This window comes from Clinocottus analis, unplaced genomic scaffold, assembly GCF_023055335.1.
Source record: "Clinocottus analis isolate CAN_PGR_092001 unplaced genomic scaffold, fCliAna1.0.p SCAF_14, whole genome shotgun sequence".
In the NCBI taxonomy this organism is placed as follows: Eukaryota; Metazoa; Chordata; class Actinopteri; order Perciformes; family Cottidae; genus Clinocottus; species Clinocottus analis.
The window spans coordinates 2,611,839-2,634,208 of NW_027175865.1; the positions used below are offsets into that span (position 1 = coordinate 2,611,839).

A 22,370-nucleotide genomic window follows, 5' to 3' on the forward strand; every position below is an offset into this window, starting at 1 on the left:
TTGTCACCCTTGGAGCAAACAAACCAAGTAAAATGTACTTACCCCGCAACCCCTGAAGGAGTTTTCTGCTTCTAAAAGTCTCTCAGGTTCCTACATGTGATCCAGACCTTCCCTCCTCCAGCAGCTCCTGGCTACCACGCCCAGCTTCAACCAGGAACCTGATGATCTGGGAGATGTGAGATGAGAAAAGGTATTTCATGAAACAATTCTTAGGAAACCAAAAGCTCATGGACGTTACCTTTTACCTTTTATAAGTACACACGTTAAGTATTCTTTTTAAGGCCTGTATTTTTATGCAGATGAGTTTTATCTTGAGATGAGTTTTTATCTTCAGTGATATACGCTGAACATTTTTTTTCAGTACTTTGTACAATTTTTTTTTTTGTAAATTTCTGTAAATACAATTTTTTATTCCACCTGTATATTTTTTATATTCCATCTGTATATATTTATATATCTGATTTATCTGTATATTTTTATTGCATCTGTAAATTTAATATTCTTCTTTGTTACTGCAAATTTTTTTTTCTTCTTAAATCTTTAATCTGTTCATTACCATTCTATTGTTTATTTATATTACTTGTTTCTTTTATCTTATTACTTATTACTTGTGAGCAGTGCTGCTGTAATCCTGTAATTTCCCTTCTGAGTGACAAATAAAGGATTATCTTATCTTATCTTATATGTCGAGTCACTTACAATGAAAATAGAAACCCACAATTATGGGCCACGAAAAAAAAGCTAATGAGATATTTCAATGGATACTAAACAGCTCTACTCTCTATTTTGAGGTTTTAATGCTGCCACATGGGGGACGCGCCTTTCTTCAGCGCTTATTCCTTTTTTTCTCCTCACCCACATGAAGGATCCAGCACCGAGTCGTCGAGGTTTAGTCGTGACTTGATCACTTTTTTTGTTTAAAGGGTGACGTCTGTTGTTTTGAGACACAAATAAAATGTTCCCACGCCAGAGTCACCTGTTGTCATTGTACACCTGAACACAACGCTTAAGACTCACTGCACATCAGTCAGAGACGTGATGTCGTCGATACAACCAGATTCATGCCTCAACATCTGGTTTATGCAACTAATGCAACACAGGTTCTGTAAAGGTGCTTGTTTTGTTAGGCGACCCCCAATACACACACACACACACACACACACACACGCACGTTTTGAAGACCCCATGGGGACCCCTGACTAGTTCCAGCCTGGTGGGATCCACCCTTTCGAAAGGGTCTAGAGTCATGGTTTTAACTGCTAAAATCATGATAATTTTTTGTGAACAGAGACTGCCCTCCTCTTCCCTCCTCACACACACACACACACACACACACACACACACACACACACACACACACACACACACACGACACCCCCTGTCATGTCTCTGCAAGTCACAGTGGAAAAACCGAAAAACCTGCCAAACCTGAGCGGAGCGCTTACAGAAAGACAAAGCTCTCTGTAATCACCAACACGTCCGGCTCTGCGAGTGAGATAAGGAGGATGATCATCCATGTTGCCTCTCACTTTTAGTATGCTAAAGAAAAAAAAAATCATTTACTGTGCATCAATAAAAGACAAAGAGGGTTTAGAACCCAGGACAATCTTTCTGAGTGACATTTGACACGATGCCTCCTTTGAGCTCGGTGACATGTCGTAACACTCTGCACACCTGCAGCACAGTGAGGAAGGAGCAGTTTGCTTTGCTTGTTATTGTCTAACAGCACAATGGCCTTGCTCTTGGGAAGTCTGCAGGAATCCCCGGCATCCTGAGCTCAGTGTTAAACCTACTGCCCTCGCAGTCTGAGCAGAGGAGGTTGTTCACTCGGGGAGGGGCGGGGCTTAACAGCTGGATGGGCTGTATATATCTGACTGGAGAGCAGAGGATACCGCTGAGACGTCGGGATCAAGGTGCCAGCGCCTCTCACGTCGACCCCGACTGCTAACTGGACTTTCTACCATCGTCAGGTAAGAGCAAATACTGTTTCAAGATTGCTGTTTGAAAAATTTAATCATTTTTTGTGTGTGTTTGTTGAAGGAAAAGCTCTTTCTCTGAGTAAAAAGTGTTGTTTAGTGTAAAGTAAAAGTTCCATTTAAGCCGCAGCTTAAGTTTCTTTTTGAGTGGGACCGAGACAGTTTCGAAATAGCCAAAAGGGGAAAAAAAATGATGTTGCATATCCTGCACTGTCAGCCAACTCCCTTCTGATAAAAAGGGAAAGCAAACATTCCTCTCTGATTAACTTTGACCACACTTGTTAAAATACACTTTTACACATGGCTCAAGGCTTTTTTTAACAAGCCTGAACACTGTGCTTACACCTCACCCTCGGAGCGGTTGACACACACACACACACACACACACACACACACACACACACACACACACACACACACACACACACACACACACACTAGCTGAATGTATGTCAAGAATGCAAATTTAAGGACCTGAGCGTCATAGACGTGATGCCACAGGGCATGTGTAGTCATCCAAATGGTGAGAACCAGGTAGTCGGTCTGCTGGGTTGGAAACAATGAAACCTTCTTGTCACTCCGACAGATTCTTGGCTCTGTGGCAGAAACAGTTAGAAATAACTCATAACTCATTCTTGACATGTCAAAGTAATTGTGCACCATGCACATCACTTTTACTTTAAATACTTGTTCAATAGTAAAATCTGTTAGGGTTCGATGATTATGATGAGCACTCATACATATGCATGCTTTATGACATTAAATTAAAAAAAATAAATTAAAAGTGGATTATTAAGTACTCTAAGTGGCATTTGGGTGGTTTCAGTGAAGTTATGATATTTCTAAGGTATAGGCAGATATAATAAATTACACGCTGGTTATAAGTCACTGTAAGTGGTCATTGTTTGCTTTAGGGGAAAGTAAGTAAATATAGAATTAAATCTATTTCCCATATCTGTACACAACAGGTCATAACAGACAACAAACTGAGTCTTGGTACTACAATATCACAAAATACATTTCACTAATGTAATGTTTCCCCAAAAAAATCTAACTCTTAAGTGACTCAAACGATGTCCCGTTATATAAGGCTTCAGGTAGCGTACAGTTTTATGACCCATTAAACTAATTAATTTGACAACACTTTGTGTGTTATACTCACATAGATTTATTGCAATTCTTTTTACTTTACTGAAAGCAAACAAGGACACTGAGAGCAACTCATAATCACATTGTAACGGTGATTATAATGCGTTATTTAACGATTACAACACATTACAACCACAGTCCATGTGTAAGTCAGTGACGAGTAATTATGAAGTATTATACTAGACCTTATAAGTCATGTGTAACAATTAGTTATCAAGCATTATAAATATTTATGAGGGCTTATAACTTTAATATCTTCCTGTATGTACACAATGCTATCCAGCGTAACCTTTAATAGGAACTCAATATAAACATGTAATTAAATTGAGGTAGATACTGTGACTTTATGACAGAGCTGGTGCACTGTGCTGCAATAAATCATACAAGGTGGCCACTTCTTAAACAAAAAGACAAAAAGAAGTGTCGAGTGTCACACTGAGAGCACTTTGTTGTCACTACCTCCTCCAGGGCGTGAAAGTGTATTTGAGTAGGTACTTAAAGCGAACAGTAAACAGTGAAGCCGCAGTATATTTAAACAAGCGGTTAAGCTTCGTGCGGGTGAGGCGTTCGCTTCAACGATGAGCGAGCGCAATAAATGCAAAGTAAATGTTAAGCATCAATAAAAACATTCAATCGTTTACAAAGTGGGTGACGGTCCGTTCAGCGGCTGCAGGCCGAGATGCCGCAGCTCTGCATGACCTTCCAATGCAGGCGACAGACACACTGGTACAACACATGACTTCTTGTACCTGCAGCACAGTGAGCGTCCAGGTGTTGCATCACACGCAGTAAAAACCACACCTTCAGTCCACTGAGATTAGAAATGACAGGAGAGACCCATTTTTGGCTCAAGGGTACTCACGGGCTAATGTGCAAAAAGGGCTGAGCAGCAGAATTCCCACAGTAAGTCACATATGGAACTAATAATGTGAAGAAAAGAGCCTTGTCTGGCTTTACCCTTTCAGTTGTGCGTGGAAACATCATGGCAGCAGTCCCCTCCACACCCTGGTAATAATAATCACTCCTACTGGAGGCCATGACATCATTTAAAACACAACTATTAACCCTTCAACAGAAGGTGTGGAACGAGCCGCTGGGTATTCTGCTCACAACACATATATGTATGAGGTCATTATTTAGTAATGCTGGGGCTGTATGAACCTGTATTCTAGAGTTGGATTTAGATTATAGCTTTGCAGATGTTACAGTTTTTACGGTGTCGCTGTGTTCCCTTCAGCTTTAAGTGGCTGTAATCCATTGGATACTTGCATGTGAAAGGAAGTGCTCTGAAAATTAGTAAAAGGAACGGCTCTTCGTGAAAATTAGCAGCTTTAAGTAGCATTTTAGGTCCGTGTACGTTTTGTTCGTTGGTTTTTTCGTTCATTCGAAAATGAAAGTACTTTATTAATCTCCAAGAAGAAATTTTAAAATACTAAAATACGGAAAAACCACCGTTTCTTCGTTTTCCGTTTCAAACCAAAAACGGGAAAACGGAAAACCACTTCCGTTTTCCCGTTTTTGTCGTCTGAAACCAAAAACGAGAAAAGAGAGACGATTATTTTCATGTCAAAATAAAAGCCAGTAATATGTATTATTATTTACGGTCTTTTAATTCTCATTTACAGTCTTATATGATGCAAACACATCGCAGAGTAACGTTAGAAGAAGATTAATTAATACATATGAATAAATACACCTGGTTAAGTTAGCAACAGTAGAGACTACAGGCAGTTTAATATGCATGTATATATGTACACAGCAAGAATCAACTGTTCAAGTAATCGCTGCATTTTTTTAATGCAACACAGTTCGTAATATAGTTTAATCAAGTAATTTGTAATACGCCATTGACGTAAATCCAACTGATTCTGAACGCTAAGGATGTCCATTACGGTAATCGTAAAAGAATAAATTTTAATTATTATTTTTTTAAAAACAGCGGCAAACGTGGAAGTGAGCAGGTGCAGAGAATCAGAGGAGACACTTTGACTGTCATTTCACTTCTTTGGAAATAATATGTTGGCATTGTAAATAATAGTATTATAGTTTATGAGAGTTCTGCCACTTGCTGGCCCACCTACACCCTGAATAAAGGCCACTTTCCTATCCCCACAAACACACAGAAAAACAGTTGAAATTGACAGCTGTTGGATGCAGACCGTCAGGCTGGACTTGGGTTGGGAACCAATGCAACAGATTACCTCTTTTGCATTTTGGACCAACCAGCATGGCACTTTCTCATAAAAATGAATTTCCCATCCAATAACACTGGACAGAAGAATCAGAAGAATTGAGATACAGCAATACAAGTCAAATACAGGAATGTAATCGTAAAGCCACCACTAATTCTGAAGGTTTTTCCGCTTTTAGGGGAGTACTGTATTTAACTTGAGTTTGACATACAGAATTAGAAAAATATCAAAGATTGTCTTTCTTTGCTGATCTAGAAGTGTGCAGATGTCATTGGTTCAGATAAAAATGTGATGACCTGCTCTGAGGTCGTGACCTGCGGTTCTCAGCTAAACAAAGTCATGACCTGTGGCTCTGCGGTCATGACCTGCTGCTCTGAGCTAAACAAGGTCATATGACCGGCTGATGTAAATGTTTTAGTAACCGACATGTAATCCGGGGAACCCAACGGCCTTGTTGCTCAGTTTCACAGGAACAGCAAACTACCTTAATTAATACATTATTATTTATATAATCAGAATCAGCTTTAGGTGTGTACACATTCAATGAATATGACTTATCTAAATGTACATGCAGAAATATAGACATACGGCTGAAAACAGGCAACAACGTCTAAGAATCATTTGACTACTATAAACTATGTGAGACATCTTAGAAATGTGAGAGTAGCTGTGCTCTCCATGTTGGGTTTTTTAATTTTTTTTTACCAATACCGTAATGGACATCCTTAGCGTTCACAATCAGTTGTATTTACGTCGATGGCGTAAGTAAATAAGGAGTTACGGTCAAATTAGCTTTGCATCCACTTTGCATTTTACTTTTTGTCGCTGGCGACAAGCTCCGTATTAAAAAGGTCAAATCGGCTGATTCTTGACAAACCGACCACAGATTTGCTGCTTAAACAACTAACTTCCCGCCTGAAAATGTCCTAAAATGACATTGTGTGACTCAACAACAGTAGTATTCAGAGAACAACTTTCAGTTGAGAGTTTTCTCATCAAGTAGCTACAGAGAAGATCGCATATAACAAGTAAATACATGAAATAGCGCCACCTGCTGGTAGAAAGGTAAACCTTTACTGGGGTCTCATACAGGCTCTGCTCTGTGTTCACTCAAGAAACGGCACAATACGATAAAACAATTAAATATGATCAACTCTACACACACAAATTACTTGATTAAACTATATTACGAACTGTTGCATTAAAAAAATGCAACGATTTATTGAACAGTTGATTCTTGCTGTGTACATATATACCTGCATATTAAACTGCCTGTAGTCTCTACTGTTGCTAACTTAACCAGGTGTATTTATTCATATTTATTAATTAATCTTCTTCTAACGATACTCTGCGATGTGTTTGCATCATATAAGACTGTAAATGAGAATTAAAAGACCGTAAATAATAATATATATTACTGGCTTTTACTTTGACATGAAAATAATCGTCTCTCTTTTTTGGTTTTTGGTTTCAGACGACAAAAACGGGAAAACGGAAGTGGTTTTCCGTTTTCCCGTTTTTGGTTTGAAACGGAAAACGAAGAAACGGTGGTATTTCCGTATTTTCGAATGAACGAAAAAACCAACGAACAAAGCGTACACGGACCATTTTAGCATCTTGTTCTGCCCTCATCAATGTTGTTGCAGCTGTTTTTTAGCAGCAGAAAACTGGACACTACCAGCTCAGCTCGAAACAGCGTGCAGATCAAGTTAGCAACTAGCTGGTGAACATTGTGCAGCATTTTGTGGAGCATATGCAAGATATTTCCTTTCGGGAGGGTGAACAATTAAGAATGAAAATTAGGTTTAATTAAGATTTGCTTTGTGTTCGTGTTTGTGTTCAGTGTCTGTTGCCACAACACAGAAAATCTAGCTGTTCCAGTTTAAAGGCAATATGTATCCTGATGCCAAAGTAAATACTTGATGCTTGTGAAACAAGTTCATGAACTTGCAGAGTTCATTTCTAATCTGTGCGCTAACGGAAATTCAACTTTGCGCTTGATTACAATCATTAAAGCCTGTGTGCACCATTTACTAATGCAGGAACTGTGTATGACATATTTGTATGTATTCAAAGCTATTTTAATAAGGTGCTTAAAATGTGTACGGTCTGTATAATAAAGGTTTCAATTGGAATGTAGCTACAGCTAACGGGCAGTGATGTGCTTTACTGGCCTTATCTCTGCAGAAAGGGAGTTTCATGACATAACAGCCCAAATACTTTTGGTCTTTATCCTAGATTTTGGACGGGTAGCGGAGCACCGAGGATCTGAGGCTGCCCACAGACTCATAAGGACCCTGAAAGGTTAGGAAGAAAGATCCCATATTTCATTCAAGTTCACTTCTCTGACTTTAAGGGAAACACATTACCGTCTAACATCATTAACATCTTATTTAAATATTTCGGCTCGGCTTTTAATATTCAGAGAGGAAAGTTGGATGTGATCAAAATTATTTTGACCTTTGTACTTTCATGCACAGGCATTACATCATTATTTTGAAACTTAATAGGCTCAAACTGAAAAATAAAATAAAAATTGTAACTTAATATATTTCATATACCCTGAATTGCTAAGGTGGACACGTCAAATGCTTTAAATGCTTTTAACTTATAGTGAGCTGCTGTTTACAGATATCTATTTATTTTTAGATAATTTAGTCATTTAAACCTTGTAAAGATAGCAACATAGCATTGTGTGAAAGAATAAAATGAGGCGAACCAATGACAGCATAATGCTAAAGTAATAAAAAGAATCCCCGCTGGGGCTTTGGTGGGATTTAACAGTAATCTTAAGAGCAGCCAATATCCTAACATTTGATTTGATATACAGGTAAACCAATATCTAAAACAATTCAAGCAATGTTGTTTGTGTTACACAGCTGTGTAGGACAAGATGGACTCGGAGAAAAATGGCCACGCAGAGGTCCACGGCCCTGTGGCTGGCATATTTCTGGAGAAAACAAAGGAGAAGGTAACCATATACCAAGCCATGAAGAAACGTCTCCTTAAGCCAGGAACAGCATTAGCTCTGCTTGAAGCACAAGCTGCAACAGGAGGCATTGTAGACCCGATAAACAATCGAATACTTCCAGTTACTGAAGCAGTTAAGGAGGGAATAGTTGGACCGGAGATGAAAGAGAAACTCCTCACAGCCGAGAAAGCCATCAAAGGTTATATAGACCCCTACACCAACCAAATGCTTTCTTTATACCAAGCTGTGCAAAAAGATTTACTCCCAAGAGACTACGGCTTGAGGCTGATGGAAGCACAGATTGCCACACACGGCCTGTTTGATCCTAGTGAGAAGTCAAATATTTCAGTTGAGTCTGCGATTCAAAAGGGCTTGTATGAAAAAGGTTTGCTCAATAACCAAATGGCAGAGCTCAAAGTGTACTACAATCCAAGTTTACAAGAAAATCTGAACTACCAAAACCTGCTGGAGAAATGCACTTTGGAGCCTGACACAGGCCTGTTGCTGCTTCCTGTTTGCATCACATTCAAAGGTTTGCGCAGAGGTATTTCCTCCACAGAACTGCTTGAATCAAAGATCATCGACAAACAAACATTTGATGACCTACAGAAGGGAAATACCACAACACAGGATGTAATGTTGATGGAAACAGTGAAAGAATACCTACAAGGCAAAGGCTGTATCGCAGGCATTGCTGTGCTCTCATCCAATCAGAGAATGAGCATTTATGACGCCATGAAGAAAGGCGTCCTGATGCCTGGGACGTCTCTCGTTCTACTGGAGGCACAAGCCTCAACTGGTTTCATGGTTGATCCTGTAGAAAACAAAAAGTTCACTGTGGACGAGGCCATAAAAAACAAACTTGTTGGCCCTGAATATCATGCAAAGCTGCGTTCGGCTGAGCGAGCTGTAACTGGATACAAAGACCCATACTCAGGCGAAACTATATCCCTGTTTCAAGCACTGTCAAAAGACCTCATAGTGAAGGAGCACGGGATCCGACTACTTGAGGCGCAAATCGCCACAGGTGGAATAATAGACCCCATCAACAGTCACAGGCTACCAACAGAAGTAGCATTCAAGAGAGGTTATTTTGATCAAGAAATGAACGCCATACTAGAGGATTCAGGGGACGACACAAAGGGTTTCTTTGACCCGAACACAGAAGAAAATCTAACTTATTTTCAGCTGATGGAAAGGTGTGTCATTGATCCCGTCACTGGACTGTGCCTTCTCCCGCTCCTCGGTAAGTCAGACAAGCTAAATTTCAACTTCATTGACTACCAGACTAAAAGGGCCTTCAAACAAGAGAAGGTGAGCGTGACATGTGGCAAGTACATGGGAATGACAGTATCGCTGTGGGAACTCCTGATGTCCGAATACTTTGAGGAAAGCCAGAGGCGAGACATCATTCAGAAGTACAGAGAAGGGAAGCTCAACATCAAGACGATTATCACAACGATTCTGGAGGTCATAGAGAAGTCAGTGAAAACAACGGATGTCGTCTTTGAAGGCATCAGAGAAACTGTCACAGCCAAACAGCTCGTAGAAGCAGACATCATTAGTCAGGAGGTTATGGATGATCTAAAAAAGGGGAAAATGTCAGTGAAGGAAGTGATAGAAGATGAAAATGTAAACGTGTACCTGCAGGGGAAAGACAGCATTGCAGGCATTCTGCTTCCTGATTCTCGCATCATGACGCTCTACCAGGCCAGACAAAAGGGAAAGCTGATGCCAGGAACTGCTCTGATTCTACTTGAGGCACAGGCAGCAACGGGGTTCATAATCGACCCGATTGGGAACAGAAAGTTTTCAGTGGATGATGCTGTCAAAGCAAAGATCGTGGGCCCTGATATGTGTCAAAAGTTGCGCTCAGCAGAGAAAGCAGTCACTGGGTACAAAAACCCATATAATGGCCAAATAATGTCTTTGTTCCAAGCCATGCAAAATGATCTCATCGTAAAAGACCACGGCATTCGACTTCTGGAGGCACAAATTGCCACTGGTGGAATCATTGACCCAGTGAACAGCCATCGCATTCCTGTCCACGTGGCCTATAAAAAGGGATACTTTAATGAGGAAATGAATGAGATCCTGAGTGATCCAAGTGATGACACCAAAGGATTCTTTGATCCCAACACCCTTGAGAACCTGACATACTTGCAGCTCATAGCCAGATGTATTCGAGATCCCAGTACGGGTCTGTGCCTCTTGCCACTCAAAAGCAAAATCAGCAAAATTAGCATAGACGATAATATCAGGGAAACGTTCAGAACAACAACAGTTACTGTTAAGTATGGCAGGTTCAAGGGCAAGCACACAACACTGTGGGATCTTATCAATTCGGAGTACATGACGGAGGCCAAAAGACAGGAGTTCTTTAAGCTCTTCAAGTCAAGAAAAATCACAATTGAGCATCTCATTGTCACCATTTTAGAGATTATTGAAAACAAGGAGATAAAACGACAGGCAGGGCTGAGTTTTCAGGGTCTCAGAGGAGAGGTGTCTGTTGTGGATCTTTTGCAGCTCAAAATTGTTGATGAAAAAACATACAACAGTGTGGTCGATGGAAAGATGACGAGCACAGATTTGATGGAAATGGAGAATGTGAGAACCTTCCTCCAAGGGAAAGGTTGTGTGGCTGGGGTGATACTGCAACCCTCCAATAAGAAGTTAAGCATCTACGAGGCACAGAGAATTGGCATTCTCACACCTGGCACTGCCCTCTGCCTCCTTGAAGCCCAAGCGGCGACAGGGTTCATTGTTGATCCTCTGAAAAACAAAAGACTTACAGTGAAACAAGCTCTCAGAGAGAAGGTTGTGGGTCCACAGATGCATGAAAAGCTTTTGGCTGCAGAGAGGGCTGTCACTGGTTACAAAGATCCATACACTGGTCAAAAGATCTCACTTTTCCAAGCCTTGCAAAAGGATCTAATTGTGAAGAAGCATGGCATTCGTTTACTTGAGGCCCAGATTGCTACAGGTGGTATCATTGATCCTTTGAAGTGTCTTCACTTGCCCCTTGAGGTTGCATACAGTAAAGGATATTTTGATGCAGAACTTAATCAGATCCTATCAGACCCAACAGAAGACACAAAGGGCTTTTTTGAGCCAAAGACACAAGCCAATCTGACATATATGGAGATGTTGGGTAGGTGTGTAAAAGATAAGGAAACAGGGCTGTTTCTTCTGCCACTGAATGACAAACCAACAGCTATGGGAACAACGGCAAAAATGTACACCAACGCAGAGATAAAGCAAGAGTTTGAGAAGACAGCTGTGAGCATATCTGTAGGACGTTATGCAGGAAAATCTGTTTCTCTGTGGGACTTGATTCACTCTGGGTACTTCACTGAGGATCAGCAGCTTGAATTCTTTGAAAAATTCAGAACAAGGAAGATAACCTCACAAACCATAATCACAACAGTGATTTCCACCATTGAAAAACTGGAGAATGAAACTCCCAAAATGATAATGGGCCTGAGAAAACCTGTCTCTGCACAACAACTACTGGATTCTGAGATCATTGACGCAAATACATTCAAACTGGTGAAAGAAGGAAAACTCACTCTCGAGGAACTCATCCAACGTGAACCTGTGAGAGGATACCTGAGGGGAACTGGGAGCATTGCTGGAATCAAGCTTCATCCATCCAAAAAAGTTATGAGCATTTATGAAGCAAAAACAGAAAACTTGTTGACGCCTGGCTTTGCACTTGTCCTGCTTGAAGCACAAGCTGCAACAGGATGGGTCATTGATCCTCTCAAAAACAAGTTATATGGTGTTGATGAGGCAGCAAAAGAGAAAGTAATTGGACCAGATGTACATGAGCAACTTCTCGCAGCAGAACGTGCAGTCACTGGTTACAAAGATCCATACACAGGCGTAACAATATCAGTGTTTGAAGCCATGGATGAAGAGCTGATTCAAAGGAGTGATGCCATTCGTCTTCTTGAGACACAGATAGCAACTGGAGGAGTAATTGACCCCAATCAAAGCCACAGGCTTCCTGTTCATGTTGCTATTAAAAAGAGATATCTGGATGAAGAAATCAGAAACATTCTGTTGAACCCCATTGGTGATGCAAAGGGATTCTTTGACCCAAACACCAAAGAAAACCTCTCTTACCTTCAGCTGATAAAGCGATGTGAGAAAGACCCTGAAACAGGGCTACTTCTTCTACCCCTGTACGAAGAAGAATCCCATGCATTTCACACAGCTGAGCAAATCGAGCTTGCATTCAAAAACAAAATTATCGCTATGAATGCAGGGAAATTTAAAGACAAAGATGTGACATTATGGGAAGTGTTAATCTCTGAGTACATATCAAAACAAAAAAGAGAACAGCTCATAGAACAATACAAGACAGGAACCATGAAAATGGAGGAGATCATTGAAATACTCACTGTCATCATTACAGAGGTATCATCCAAAGAAAGGAAGTTCAAAGGACTAAGAAAGCAAGTCTCAGCCAGTGAGTTGTACGAGTCAAAAATTATCTCAAAAGAGCTGTTTACAGAGATTATACAAGGTAAAGTAACTGAAGAGAATGTTAGCAAAATGGAATCGATTCAGAAGTACCTTGGAGCTACAAACTGTATCGCAGGTGTCAGAATTGAGTCTACAAAGAAAGTTATGAGCATCTACGAAGCCAAAACCAAAAGCCTGCTGACTCCTGGTACCTCTCTGGTTCTGCTGGAGGCCCAAGCTGCCACTGGCTTTGTCATCGACCCAGTGAACAATAAGAAATATTCCGTAGAAGAAGCTGTCGCTCAAAAAGTGGTTGGCGGTGAGTGGAAAAACAAACTGCTTTCAGCAGAAAGGGCAGTTACAGGATACAAAGATCCCTACACTGGAGACACAATTTCATTGTTCCAGGCCTTGCAAAAAGATCTCATTGTCAAAGATCATGGAATCCGTCTCCTTGAAGCACAAATTGCCACTGGAGGCATAATTGACCCAGTACATAGCCATCGAGTGCCTGTACAGGTGGCATACCAAAGAGGATACTTTGATGAAGAGATGAACCAGATTCTGTCTGATGCTGATGACGACACGAAGGGCTTCTTCGACCCCAACACAAAAGAGAATCTCACCTATCTTCAGCTGATTGAAAGATGTATCGTAGATTCAAATACAGGCCTCATTTTACTGTCCATTGTAAATAAGGGTGAGTTTTATTTCTTTGTTGATGAGGCAACAAAACTCATTCTGAAATCTACAACAACAACCCAAGCAGAAGGGAGATATAAAGGAACAACAGTGTCTCTGTGGGATCTGCTCTACTCCAAATACATTACCGAGGAGAAGAGGAGAGAGCTTGTGAAGAAGTATAAGTCTGGATCAATCACCATCCAACGCTTCTTGGAAACCATCCTGACAATCATTCAGGAGCAAACCACATCAACCACATCTTCATCAATTGTCATGTCCCAACCACCAGAAAGAAAGGTGGACAGTAGCACAAGTAAAACTACCATCACCACCACTACAGTTACAGACACAAATACAGTTGAAAACTTCCATGGAATCAGAAAGGACGTCACCGCTGCAGAGTTGCTTGAATCCAAAATCATTAACGAAGACCTCTACAAAAGTATTACTACTGGGAGTGTCACAGTGACAGAAGTAAGTGAAATGGAATCAGTGCGTAAGTACCTTGAAGGGACCAACAGCATTGCAGGAGTGTACCTGCAGTCCACCAGAGAGACCCTCAGCATCTATGAGGCCAAAAGCAAAAGCCTGCTGACTCCTGGTACCTCTCTGGTTCTGCTGGAGGCCCAAGCTGCCACTGGCTTTGTCATCGACCCAGTCAAGAACAAGAAACTTTCTGTCGAGGAAGCTGTCGCTCAAAAAGTGGTTGGCGCCGAGTGGAAAAACAAACTGCTTTCAGCAGAAAGGGCAGTTACAGGATACAAAGATCCCTACACTGGAGACACAATTTCGTTGTTCCAGGCCTTGCAAAAAGATCTCATTGTCAAAGATCATGGAATCCGTCTCCTTGAAGCACAAATTGCCACTGGAGGCATAATTGACCCGGTCTACAGTCACAGGGTACCTGTACAGGTGGCATACACAAGAGGTTACTTTGACAAAGAGATGAACCAGATTCTGTCTGACCCTGATGACGACACAAAGGGCTTCTTTGACCCCAACACACAAGAGAATCTCACCTATCTTCAGCTGGTTGAGAGGTGTATCACAGATCCCATCACAGGCCTTAGCTTATTGGTGATTGCCAAGAAAGGTGAAGTGTATTTCTTTGTTGATGAGGCAACAAAACTCATTCTGAAATCCACAACAACAACCAAAGCAGAAGGGAGATATCAAGGAACAACAGTGTCTCTGTGGGATCTGCTCTACTCCAAATACATCACAGAGGAGCAGAGGAGAGAGCTTGTGAAGAAGTATAAGTCTGGATCAATAACCATCCAACGCTTCTTGGAAACCACCCTGACAATCATTCAGGAGCAAACCACATCAACCACATCTTCATCAATTGTCATGTCCCAACCACCAGAAAGAAAGGTGGACAGCAGCACAAGTAAAACTACCATCACCACCACTACAGTTACAGACACAAATACAGTTGAAAACTTCCATGGAATCAGAAAGGACGTCACCGCTGCAGAGTTGCTTGAATCCAAAATCATCAACGAAGACCTCTACAAAAATATTACTACTGGGAGTGTCACAGTGACAGAAGTAAGTGAAATGGAATCAGTGCGTAAGTACCTTGAAGGGACCAACAGCATTGCAGGAGTGTACCTGCAGTCCACCAGAGAGACCCTCAGCATCTATGAGGCCAAAAGCAAAAGCTTGCTGACTCCTGGTACCTCTCTGGTTCTGCTGGAGGCCCAAGCTGCCACTGGCTTTGTCATCGACCCAGTCAAGAACAAGAAACTTTCTGTCGAGGAAGCTGTGGCTCAAAAAGTGGTTGGCGGCGAATGGAAAAACAAGCTGCTTTCAGCAGAAAGGGCAGTTACAGGATACAAAGATCCCTACACTGGAGACACAATTTCATTGTTCCAGGCCTTGCAAAAAGATCTCATTGTCAAAGATCATGGAATCCGTCTCCTTGAAGCACAAATTGCCACTGGAGGCATAATTGACCCAGTGTACAGTCACAGGGTACCTGTACAGGTGGCATACACAAGAGGTTACTTTGACGAAGAGATGAACCAGATTCTGTCTGACCCTGATGACGACACAAAGGGCTTCTTTGACCCCAACACACAAGAGAATCTCACCTATCTTCAGCTGGTTGAGAGGTGTATCACAGATCCCATCACAGGCCTTAGCTTATTGGTAATTGCCAAGAAAGGTGAAGTGTATTTCTTTGTCGATGAGGCAACAAAACTCATTCTGAAATCCACAACAACATCCAAAGCAGAAGGGAGATATCAAGGAACAACAGTGTCTCTGTGGGATCTGCTCTACTCCAAATATATCACCGAGGAGAAGAGGAGAGAGCTTGTGCAGAAGTATAAGTCTGGATCAATCACCATTGGACGCTTCTTGGAAACCATCCTGACAATCATTCAGGAGCAAACCACGTCAACCACATCTTCATCAATTGTCATGTCCCAACCACCAGAAAGAAAGGTGGACAGCAGCACAAGTAAAACTACCATCACCACCACTACAGTTACAGACACAAATACAGTTGAAAACTTCCATGGAATCAGAAAGGACGTCACCGCTGCAGAGTTGCTTGAATCCAAAATCATCAACGAAGACCTCTACAAAAATATTACTTCTGGGAGTGTCACAGTGACAGAAGTAAGTGAAATGGAATCAGTGCGTAAGTACCTTGAAGGGACCAACAGCATTGCAGGAGTGTACCTGCAGTCCACCAGAGAGACCCTCAGCATCTATGAGGCCAAAAGCAAAAGCTTGCTGACTCCTGGTACCTCTCTGGTTCTGCTGGAGGCCCAAGCTGCCACTGGCTTTGTCATCGACCCAGTCAAGAACAAGAAACTTTCTGTCGAGGAAGCTGTCGCTCAAAAAGTGGTTGGCGCCGAGTGGAAAAACAAACTGCTTTCAGCAGAAAGGGCAGTTACAGGATACAAAGATCCCTACACTGGAGACACAATTTCGTTGTTCCAGGCCTTGCAAAAAGATCTCATTGTCAAAGATCATGGAATCCGTCTCCTTGAAGCACAAATTGCCACTGGAGGCATAATTGACCCGGTCTACAGTCACAGGGTACCTGTACAGGTGGCATACACAAGAGGTTACTTTGACAAAGAGATGAACCAGATTCTGTCTGACCCTGATGACGACACAAAGGGCTTCTTTGACCCCAACACACAAGAGAATCTCACCTATCTTCAGCTGGTTGAGAGGTGTATCACAGATCCCATCACAGGCCTTAGCTTATTGGTGATTGCCAAGAAAGGTGAAGTGTATTTCTTTGTTGATGAGGCAACAAAACTCATTCTGAAATCCACAACAACAACCAAAGCAGAAGGGAGATATCAAGGAACAACAGTGTCTCTGTGGGATCTGCTCTACTCCAAATACATCACAGAGGAGCAGAGGAGAGAGCTTGTGAAGAAGTATAAGTCTGGATCAATAACCATCCAACGCTTCTTGGAAACCACCCTGACAATCATTCAGGAGCAAACCACATCAACCACATCTTCATCAATTGTCATGTCCCAACCACCAGAAAGAAAGGTGGACAGCAGCACAAGTAAAACTACCATCACCACCACTACAGTTACAGACACAAATACAGTTGAAAACTTCCATGGAATCAGAAAGGACGTCACCGCTGCAGAGTTGCTTGAATCCAAAATCATCAACGAAGACCTCTACAAAAATATTACTACTGGGAGTGTCACAGTGACAGAAGTAAGTAAAATGGAATCAGTGCGTAAGTACCTTGAAGGGACCAACAGCATTGCAGGAGTGTACCTGCAGTCCACCAGAGAGACCCTCAGCATCTATGAGGCCAAAAGCAAAAGCTTGCTGACTCCTGGTACCTCTCTGGTTCTGCTGGAGGCCCAAGCTGCCACTGGCTTTGTCATCGACCCAGTCAAGAACAAGAAACTTTCTGTCGAGGAAGCTGTGGCTCAAAAAGTGGTTGGCGGCGAATGGAAAAACAAACTGCTTTCAGCAGAAAGGGCAGTTACAGGATACAAAGATCCCTACACTGGAGACACAATTTCGTTGTTCCAGGCCTTGCAAAAAGATCTCATTGTCAAAGATCATGGAATCCGTCTCCTTGAAGCACAAATTGCCACTGGAGGCATAATTGACCCGGTCTACAGTCACAGGGTACCTGTACAGGTGGCATACACAAGAGGTTACTTTGACAAAGAGATGAACCAGATTCTGTCTGACCCTGATGACGACACAAAGGGCTTCTTTGACCCCAACACACAAGAGAATCTCACCTATCTTCAGCTGGTTGAGAGGTGTATCACAGATCCCATCACAGGCCTTAGCTTATTGGTGATTGCCAAGAAAGGTGAAGTGTATTTCTTTGTTGATGAGGCAACAAAACTCATTCTGAAATCCACAACAACAACCAAAGCAGAAGGGAGATATCAAGGAACAACAGTGTCTCTGTGGGATCTGCTGTACTCCAAATACATCACAGAGGAGAAGAGGAGAGAGCTCGTGAAGAAGTATAAGTCTGGATCAATAACCATCCAACGCTTCTTGGAAACCATCCTGACAATCATTCAGGAGCAAACCACGTCAACCACATCTTCATCAATTGTCATGTCCCAACCACCAGAAAGAAAGGTGGACAGCAGCACAAGTAAAACTACCATCACCACCACTACAGTTACAGACACAAATACAGTTGAAAACTTCCATGGAATCAGAAAGGACGTCACCGCTGCAGAGTTGCTTGAATCCAAAATCATCAACGAAGACCTCTACAAAAATATTACTACTGGGAGTGTCACAGTGACAGAAGTAAGTGAAATGGAATCAGTGCGTAAGTACCTTGAAGGGACCAACAGCATTGCAGGAGTGTACCTGCAGTCCACCAGAGAGACCCTCAGCATCTATGAGGCCAAAAGCAAAAGCCTGCTGACTCCTGGTACCTCTCTGGTTCTGCTGGAGGCCCAAGCTGCCACTGGCTTTGTCATCGACCCAGTCAAGAACAAGAAACTTTCTGTCGAGGAAGCTGTGGCTCAAAAAGTGGTTGGCGGCGAATGGAAAAACAAACTGCTTTCAGCAGAAAGGGCAGTTACAGGATACAAAGATCCCTACACTGGAGACACAATTTCGTTGTTCCAGGCCTTGCAAAAAGATCTCATTGTCAAAGATCATGGAATCCGTCTCCTTGAAGCACAAATTGCCACTGGAGGCATAATTGACCCAGTGTACAGTCACAGGGTACCTGTACAGGTGGCATACACAAGAGGTTACTTTGACGAAGAGATGAACCAGATTCTGTCTGACCCTGATGACGACACAAAAGGCTTCTTTGACCCCAACACACAAGAGAATCTCACCTATCTTCAGCTGGTTGAGAGGTGTATCACAGATCCCATCACAGGCCTTAGCTTATTGGTAATTGCCAAGAAAGGTGAAGTGTATTTCTTTGTTGATGAGGCAACAAAACTCATTCTGAAATCCACAACAACATCCAAAGCAGAAGGGAGATATCAAGGAACAACAGTGTCTCTGTGGGATCTGCTCTACTCCAAATATATCACCGAGGAGAAGAGGAGAGAGCTTGTGCAGAAGTATAAGTCTGGATCAATCACCATTGAACGCTTCTTGGAAACCATCCTGACAATCATTCAGGAGCAAACCACGTCAACCACATCTTCATCAATTGTCATGTCCCAACCACCAGAAAGAAAGGTGGACAGCAGCACAAGTAAAACTACCATCACCACCACTACAGTTACAGACACAAATACAGTTGAAAACTTCCATGGAATCAGAAAGGACGTCACCGCTGCAGAGTTGCTTGAATCCAAAATCATCAACGAAGACCTCTACAAAAATATTACTACTGGGAGTGTCACAGTGACAGAAGTAAGTGAAATGGAATCAGTGCGTAAGTACCTTGAAGGGACCAACAGCATTGCAGGAGTGTACCTGCAGTCCACCAGAGAGACCCTCAGCATCTATGAGGCCAAAAGCAAAAGCCTGCTGACTCCTGGTACCTCTCTGGTTCTGCTGGAGGCCCAAGCTGCCACTGGCTTTGTCATCGACCCAGTCAAGAACAAGAAACTTTCTGTCGAGGAAGCTGTCGCTCAAAAAGTGGTTGGCGCCGAGTGGAAAAACAAACTGCTTTCAGCAGAAAGGGCAGTTACAGGATACAAAGATCCCTACACTGGAGACACAATTTCGTTGTTCCAGGCCTTGCAAAAAGATCTCATTGTCAAAGATCATGGAATCCGTCTCCTTGAAGCACAAATTGCCACTGGAGGCATAATTGACCCAGTGTACAGTCACAGGGTACCTGTACAGGTGGCATACACAAGAGGTTACTTTAACGAAGAGATGAACCAGATTCTGTCAGACCCTGATGACGACACAAAGGGCTTCTTTGACCCCAACACTCAGGAGAATCTCACCTATCTTCAGCTGGTTGAGAGGTGTATCACAGATCCCATCACAGGCCTTAGCTTATTGGTAATTGCCAAGAAAGGTGAAGTGTATTTCTTTGTTGATGAGGCAACAAAACTCATTCTGAAATCCACAACAACATCCAAAGCAGAAGGGAGATATCAAGGAACAACAGTGTCTCTGTGGGATCTGCTCTACTCCAAATATATCACCGAGGAGAAGAGGAGAGAGCTTGTGCAGAAGTATAAGTCTGGATCAATCACCATTGAACGCTTCTTGGAAACCATCCTGACAATCATTCAGGAGCAAACCACGTCAACCACATCTTCATCAATTGTCATGTCCCAACCACCAGAAAGAAAGGTGGACAGCAGCACAAGTAAAACTACCATCACCACCACTACAGTTACAGACACAAATACAGTTGAAAACTTCCATGGAATCAGAAAGGACGTCACCGCTGCAGAGTTGCTTGAATCCAAAATCATCAACGAAGACCTCTACAAAAATATTACTACTGGGAGTGTCACAGTGACAGAAGTAAGTGAAATGGAATCAGTGCGTAAGTACCTTGAAGGGACCAACAGCATTGCAGGAGTGTACCTGCAGTCCACCAGAGAGACCCTCAGCATCTATGAGGCCAAAAGCAAAAGCCTGCTGACTCCTGGTACCTCTCTGGTTCTGCTGGAGGCCCAAGCTGCCACTGGCTTTGTCATCGACCCAGTCAAGAACAAGAAACTTTCTGTCGAGGAAGCTGTCGCTCAAAAAGTGGTTGGCGCCGAGTGGAAAAACAAACTGCTTTCAGCAGAAAGGGCAGTTACAGGATACAAAGATCCCTACACTGGAGACACAATTTCGTTGTTCCAGGCCTTGCAAAAAGATCTCATTGTCAAAGATCATGGAATCCGTCTCCTTGAAGCACAAATTGCCACTGGAGGCATAATTGACCCAGTGTACAGTCACAGGGTACCTGTACAGGTGGCATACACAAGAGGTTACTTTGACGAAGAGATGAACCAGATTCTGTCAGACCCTGATGACGACACAAAGGGCTTCTTTGACCCCAACACTCAGGAGAATCTCACCTATCTTCAGCTGGTTGAGAGGTGTATCACAGATCCCATCACAGGCCTTAGCTTATTGGTGATTGCCAAGAAAGGTGAAGTGTATTTCTTTGTTGATGAGGCAACAAAACTCATTCTGAAATCCACAACAACAACCAAAGCAAAAAGGAGATATCAAGGAACAACAGTGTCTATGTGGGATCTGCTGTACTCCAAATACATCACCGAGGAGAAGAGGAGAGACCTTGTGCAGAAGTATAAGTCTGGATCAATCACCATCGAACGCTTCTTGGAAATCATCCTGACATTCATTTAGCGGCAAACCACGTCAATCATTAATTGTCATGTCCCAACCACCAGAAATAAAGGTCAACAGCAGCACAACCAAAACTACCATCACCACGCAGTGCTTTTACGGGCCAAATACACAAGAGGTTACTTTCATGAACAAATGAACCAGCTTCTTTCTGACCTTGATGGCGACACAACAGAGAATCTCACCGATCTTCAGCCGCTCAAAAGGCAGATTTCATCACTGGCCTCAGTTCACTGCCCTTGCACAGGTGAAGGAAACTAAAGCTTTTTACAGCCATTAATTTAGTCTTGTATTTTGCCATTTTTGTTTGATTTAGTACCATTTCTTTGTACCATTTCTTCTACTTTCACAAAATGCCTTTCAAGTTGTTGATTAACAGAGTTGAGAGAAAAATACATAGATACAGTACTGCGCTAAACATTTTCTAGAAATGCATTATGAAAAATAATCTATGCTACTATCGGAAAATGTCCTTTGGTTACAATGTTTTATGACCATGCACAATATAGACCTTTTGAGTCCATTGGAATTCTGCCATTCTTCAACACCCTAAAATGAGTTCAACCTTGATAAATTAAGAATGAATGGGGTAAAAACCTCCCAAAGACTGCAGAACACAACTCATATAATATGACATTCCTTTAATGCTTTTAGTTATAATGTTAATGTCTTTCCTGAAAAGAATCGCAATGGTCTCATACAAACACGATAAAATACAGTACAGTGGCCTTTTGCTGCATGATTTCAGTTTCTAACAGTATATCCCATTTTAGATTATTTTACCTATTATAATGTAGTATCATGTAATTTGTGGGATCAATGCACTGTATTGTTTTAACACTGATGGGCTTCAGCTGAGCGTACGTTTACCTAGCCAATAGAAGCTGTATTGAGTTATGTTTTACAGCATTTAGGCAAAAGCATTTCTTACTTTGGTAGACTTTGGTAGACTTCACCTGGAAGCCTTACATGCATCTACTGTTTTTAGAATTTCATTTTTGTAAAACCCTGTCCTGCTTCAACTGTTTCATTGTGTGGTCAAATAAAAGTGAGATGTGACTACTATGTCTTGTGTTTCTTTCAACAATATTGATATTTTTGGAGATGTATATGTGTACTAGTTCATAACAACACATGCTGTAAATTATTATG

At 42.0% G+C, this 22,370-nt stretch overlaps 1 protein-coding gene across 1 annotated transcript; it reads left to right on the forward strand.

Annotated features, from left to right (window-relative positions):
* The first annotated feature begins 1,909 nt into the window (after window positions 1-1,909).
* On the forward strand, window positions 1,910-22,265 carry eppk1 (epiplakin 1). The gene is made up of 3 exons (XM_068576418.1): window positions 1,910-1,970; window positions 7,556-7,621; window positions 8,197-22,265. Exon 3 carries the CDS (start codon window positions 8,211-8,213, stop codon window positions 21,216-21,218), a length of 13,008 nt encoding a protein of 4,335 aa, XP_068432519.1. The 5' UTR covers window positions 1,910-1,970; window positions 7,556-7,621; window positions 8,197-8,210; the 3' UTR covers window positions 21,219-22,265.
* The last annotated feature ends 105 nt before the right edge of the window (window positions 22,266-22,370 follow it).

Bases quoted from the DNA above. Each gene is read 5' to 3' on its own strand.
- eppk1 (XM_068576418.1), top strand. From the start codon at position 8,211: ATGGACTCGGAGAAAAATGGCCACGCAGAGGTCCACGGCCCTGTGGCT.